This window comes from Miscanthus floridulus, chromosome 16 (assembly GCF_019320115.1).
Source record: "Miscanthus floridulus cultivar M001 chromosome 16, ASM1932011v1, whole genome shotgun sequence".
Classification (NCBI taxonomy): domain Eukaryota; kingdom Viridiplantae; phylum Streptophyta; class Magnoliopsida; order Poales; family Poaceae; genus Miscanthus; species Miscanthus floridulus.
Genome location: NC_089595.1, coordinates 17683336 through 17687447, shown reverse-complemented (window position 1 = coordinate 17687447; position 4112 = coordinate 17683336). Strand labels below are relative to the sequence as shown.

The 4112-nt window shown below is 43.5% G+C and overlaps 1 protein-coding gene, 1 non-coding gene and 1 pseudogene across 2 annotated transcripts; all 3 read left to right on the top strand.

The window, feature by feature from the left end:
* Window positions 1-845: 845 nt before the first annotated feature.
* On the top strand, window positions 846-3108 carry LOC136512661 (large ribosomal subunit protein uL13w-like). Its single transcript, XM_066506623.1, has 4 exons — window positions 846-1195; window positions 1299-1415; window positions 1750-1837; window positions 2744-3108. Exons 1-4 carry the CDS (start codon window positions 924-926, stop codon window positions 2888-2890), a joined length of 624 nt encoding a protein of 207 aa, XP_066362720.1. The 5' UTR covers window positions 846-923; the 3' UTR covers window positions 2891-3108.
* LOC136514628 (small nucleolar RNA R12) lies at window positions 2224-2296 on the top strand (annotated as a pseudogene).
* On the top strand, window positions 2511-2592 carry LOC136514633 (small nucleolar RNA SNORD24). Its single transcript, XR_010773781.1, has one exon. It is a non-coding gene; the product is annotated as a small nucleolar RNA SNORD24 (small nucleolar RNA).
* Window positions 3109-4112: the final 1004 nt, after the last annotated feature.

Below are 4112 nucleotides of genomic sequence, written 5' to 3'. Positions count from 1 at the left end.
AATGCGGTTCTACATTTATTCATTATTGTTTATAGAATGTTGACGAAGCTCATAGTCCAACAACATTCCCTGTTTGCTTGATGACCGTGATAGCAGCAGTAGCAGAGCATCCTCCTCCTCCTGCCGACAGGACGCTAGCAGCATGGAGGCTCAGACTTGTAGCAGCCTGTTGGTGGAGGAGCAGCAGAAGGGAGTGGCAGAAGCATCGTCCCGCTCGGTGGCCGCGGAGGACACGAGCGCCACGCGGCCTCGGACTCCATGCACCAGAGCTCCGCTTGGTGTGCGGAGCGTGACGCGTGGAGCTCGGTCAGCGCGTGGACCAGCGCTCACCGGAGCTCTGGCGCCGTGGTCAAGTCCAACTGCTGGTGCGTGTAGAGCCGCCGCTGCTCGAGTCTCCGGATCCCGTTGCGCTCCTCGAGTCTGAATCCTGCCGGTGCCATAGGACCTCAACGCTGGGGACATGGTCGGAGTGCTCGACGATGACGGCTGTGGCAGGGGCGGGGGCTGGAAGAAGCGAGGGAGGTGATGCGATTCACATCCGAGGCCACCGACGGGCTAGCCAAGCCCGGCCAGCGAAAAACGGATCCCAACTCATTTTTCTAGAGCTAGGCTAGGGCATCCAATGTGGCTTAGCTGGGTCTAGCTTCGGGCTATTTACAGGCAACTAAATAGTTATTAGAAGTTGGCTACCTAGAGCCTTGTTAGGTTAGCCACCCAACTAAACGTCACTACGTGCTTCAGGCCGTTGCATGGGCCGGCGGGGTCATCCCCGTGGATCAGGCCACAAACCCGGCCTGGGCGGTAAGGGCCCAACCTTACAAAGCCTAAATAAATAGGGAATAAATAAGGAATCCTCTCCACCCGCCTCCACCAGCCACTCCTAACCCTAGCGCCGCCGCCGCCGCCTCACAGGTAACGGAGCGATGGTGTCCGGCTCCGGCGTGTGCGCAAAGCGCATCGTTGTGGACGCGCGCCACCACATGCTGGGTCGCCTCTCCTCGATCATCGCAAAGGAGCTGCTCAATGGGCAGAAGGTGGTGGTCGTCCGCTGCGAGGAGATCTGCATGTCCGGTGGCCTCGTCCGCCAGAAGATGAAGTACCTCCGTTTCCTCCGCAAGCGGATGAACACCAAGCCGTCTCACGGGCCCATCCACTTCCGCGCCCCTGCCAAGATCCTGTGGCGTACCATCCGCGGGTATATCTTTGTTCTCTGTTCTTCCCATTTTGCTTTGCGATGTACGTTCTTTGTGAGATTTATTTATGTGTGTGCTGCCTTCGGTCGGTTTTTTTTTTTGCAGGATGATTCCGCACAAGACCAAGAGGGGAGAGGCGGCTCTGGCGAGGCTCAAGACATACGAGGGCGTCCCGCCGCCGTACGACAAGACGAAGCGCGTGGTCATCCCTGACGCTCTTAAGTATGTGTTTTTCATTCGTAATTCGAGATTTGTCTGATTTTATCATCCTCTGATGTACTAAATCCGTTCCAAATTATAATTCGTTTGATTTTTTTTGACCTCAAGTTTGAACCTCGTCTTATTCAAAAATTTATGCAAAATATCAATTCTTTTGCTGTGGCTTGCTTTAATAACAAAAGTTCTTCAAGAATGACTTAAATTTGACTATGTTTGCACAAATTTTTTGAATAAGACGAGTGGTCAAACTGATGATAAAAAAGTCAAACGAATTATAATTTGGAACGTAGGGAATGTTCTTGTCTGATGGTATTCTGTTGTTGTGGATCGTTCCTAGGGTTCTGAGGCTGCAGCCTGGGCACAAGTACTGCCTCCTCGGCGAGCTCTCTAAGGAGGTCGGATGGAACTACCATGACACCATTAGGGTTAAGTGTTTCACTCCTCTTATGTGCTTGTTCCTATGTGCCATCGTTTTGCAGCTTGTTGCAAGTTTGAGTGGGTTAGTATCGTGATTCTAAATGGTAGTGAATTGTCCGCACTTTTCATCTACCTGTGTATGTACATAATGTTATGAATAGCTTGGTGATTCAGACATTACTACTAGAAGTTGTTTATCTAGTTTCCTCTGTGCTGGCATCTTCTAGTTATGTATTGCTTGGTGATTCAGACATTACTACTAGAAGTTGTTCGTCGAGTTTCCTCTGCGCTGGCGTCTTCTATTACTGTTAATTTTTCACTTTTGTTACTGAATTCTTATTTCTAGAATAGCCTTTTACATGTTGGGAGAGACATTATGCTGAATTGTGCATGGTTCTGGATGATGAAGAAAAATCATTTGGATTGATTTTATAATATGATTCAACAACCAGCTACTTCTGACAAAATCATGCACATCAGAACATACTTGCCTTTTTTTATCTGGCAATCTTATGCTTTTGCTGATGTTTTGTGCCATCGTGGTTGATTATTTGATACATACATTTGTTATGACGATATAACGTTTTCAGATCATAATTTATGATTCTGTATGGAGTTGCATGGTCTCTTTGCATCTAACATTTTCAGATCATAATGAATTATTCATTTCATATTGTGATGTGCCTATGATGTGATCAAAATATTTGCTACTCTTGATGGGTGTTCCCATTTGATGATCTTAACCACCAAGAACTCTGAGGCCCATTACATTGCAATTAGAAACACTCAGTTCATGCGACTGCTTCAAAGTGGCAGTATGAGTTGCTGTTGTTTATGGCTCTGTTCTTTACATTTGAATTTATCGTAGTGTGTGTCCTGGTATCTGACTGATTGCCCTTTGTTTGCTCTATCAGGAACTTGAGGAGAAGAGGAAAGAGAAGGCCAAGGTTGCCTATGAGAGGAGGAAGCAACTGGCCAAGCTGCGCGTCAAGGCTGAGAAGACTGCCGAGGAGAAGCTGGGATCATCTCAGTTGGAGATTCTTGCCCCGATCAAGTACTGAGAAGCTGTGCTTTTGTGCAGCATCAGTTTTGTGGAACATCTGGCCCTTGTTTAAAGTAGTTTTGATATTAGTTTGTGGCAGTATAATCTTCAGTGGTAAACTGTTATCCTTCTGTGACTTCTAGTTTGGTTGATCAGATGTATCGGTTCGCATCCGATAGATTTCAGATCTCATGTTGTTACTGTTGGTCTTGCTATATCCTATATGCTTCCCTTGAACTGATCTTCACAATTAACAGTTCTACCACTTCGTCTTACATGATTATCGAGATGAATGGATTATGTAGTTTTTACTAGGCACCTAATACATGCTATGGCAAGATACTAGTAAAAATTATATATTTTGCAAATTGATAAATAATTTTGTACAGATGGAGTAAATAGCTTTCATGTAAGGGGAAAAAACAAAATTCAGGTGTTGAGTTTGCCACTTTAGAGTTTCAATGTTTTTTTTTCTTTCGAACGCGCTCGTTTCAATGTTTCTTTAATGTAATTTCTAAGGAGAATCAGTGTAGCTGAAAATTCAGGTGAAAAAATTCTAAGGAGAATCAGTGTAGCTGAAAATTCAGGTGTGAAACTCTTTAATCTAGATGTGCAATCCTAAGACATTCGGGATCTCTCAAGAAAGTTGCATGGATGTTCACAGAATCCATGCCCGGGTGTGAGATATAATACCAATAAAAAGAATCAAATGCACGTAGAAAGAATCAAATCCTGCTTCGGTTATGGTCTAGTCAAACCCTAATGTTTGCCACGTAGAAAGAAATTATGCAGAGAGGATCAGCAAAGCAGTAAGTGCCCGTTGAAGGCACGTACTCCCACCGGTTACGAAAAGAATGCAACTGTAGAATTTATCCAAGTCAAACTATAGTTTAACTTTGACTAAATTTATGCTGAATAGTATTAGCATTTATGTTCTAACTAAGTTTACTACGAAAATATATTTTATAATTATAATTTAATAGTATTTATCTTGTATCATAAATGTTACTCCATCCATCCCAAAATAAATCAATTCTTAGAATCCGTACCAGTCAAACTTTTTTTTAAGTTAGACTAACTTTATAGAAAAGAGTAACAACGTATATGACATAAAATAAGCATCTTATAAAAATATATTCTATGGTAAATCTAACTATACTAATTTGATACCATAAATCTTGAATTTTTTTCTAGAATTTTGTTGGTGTTTCGAGTAAACACCAACGAGTAAATTTGTATTA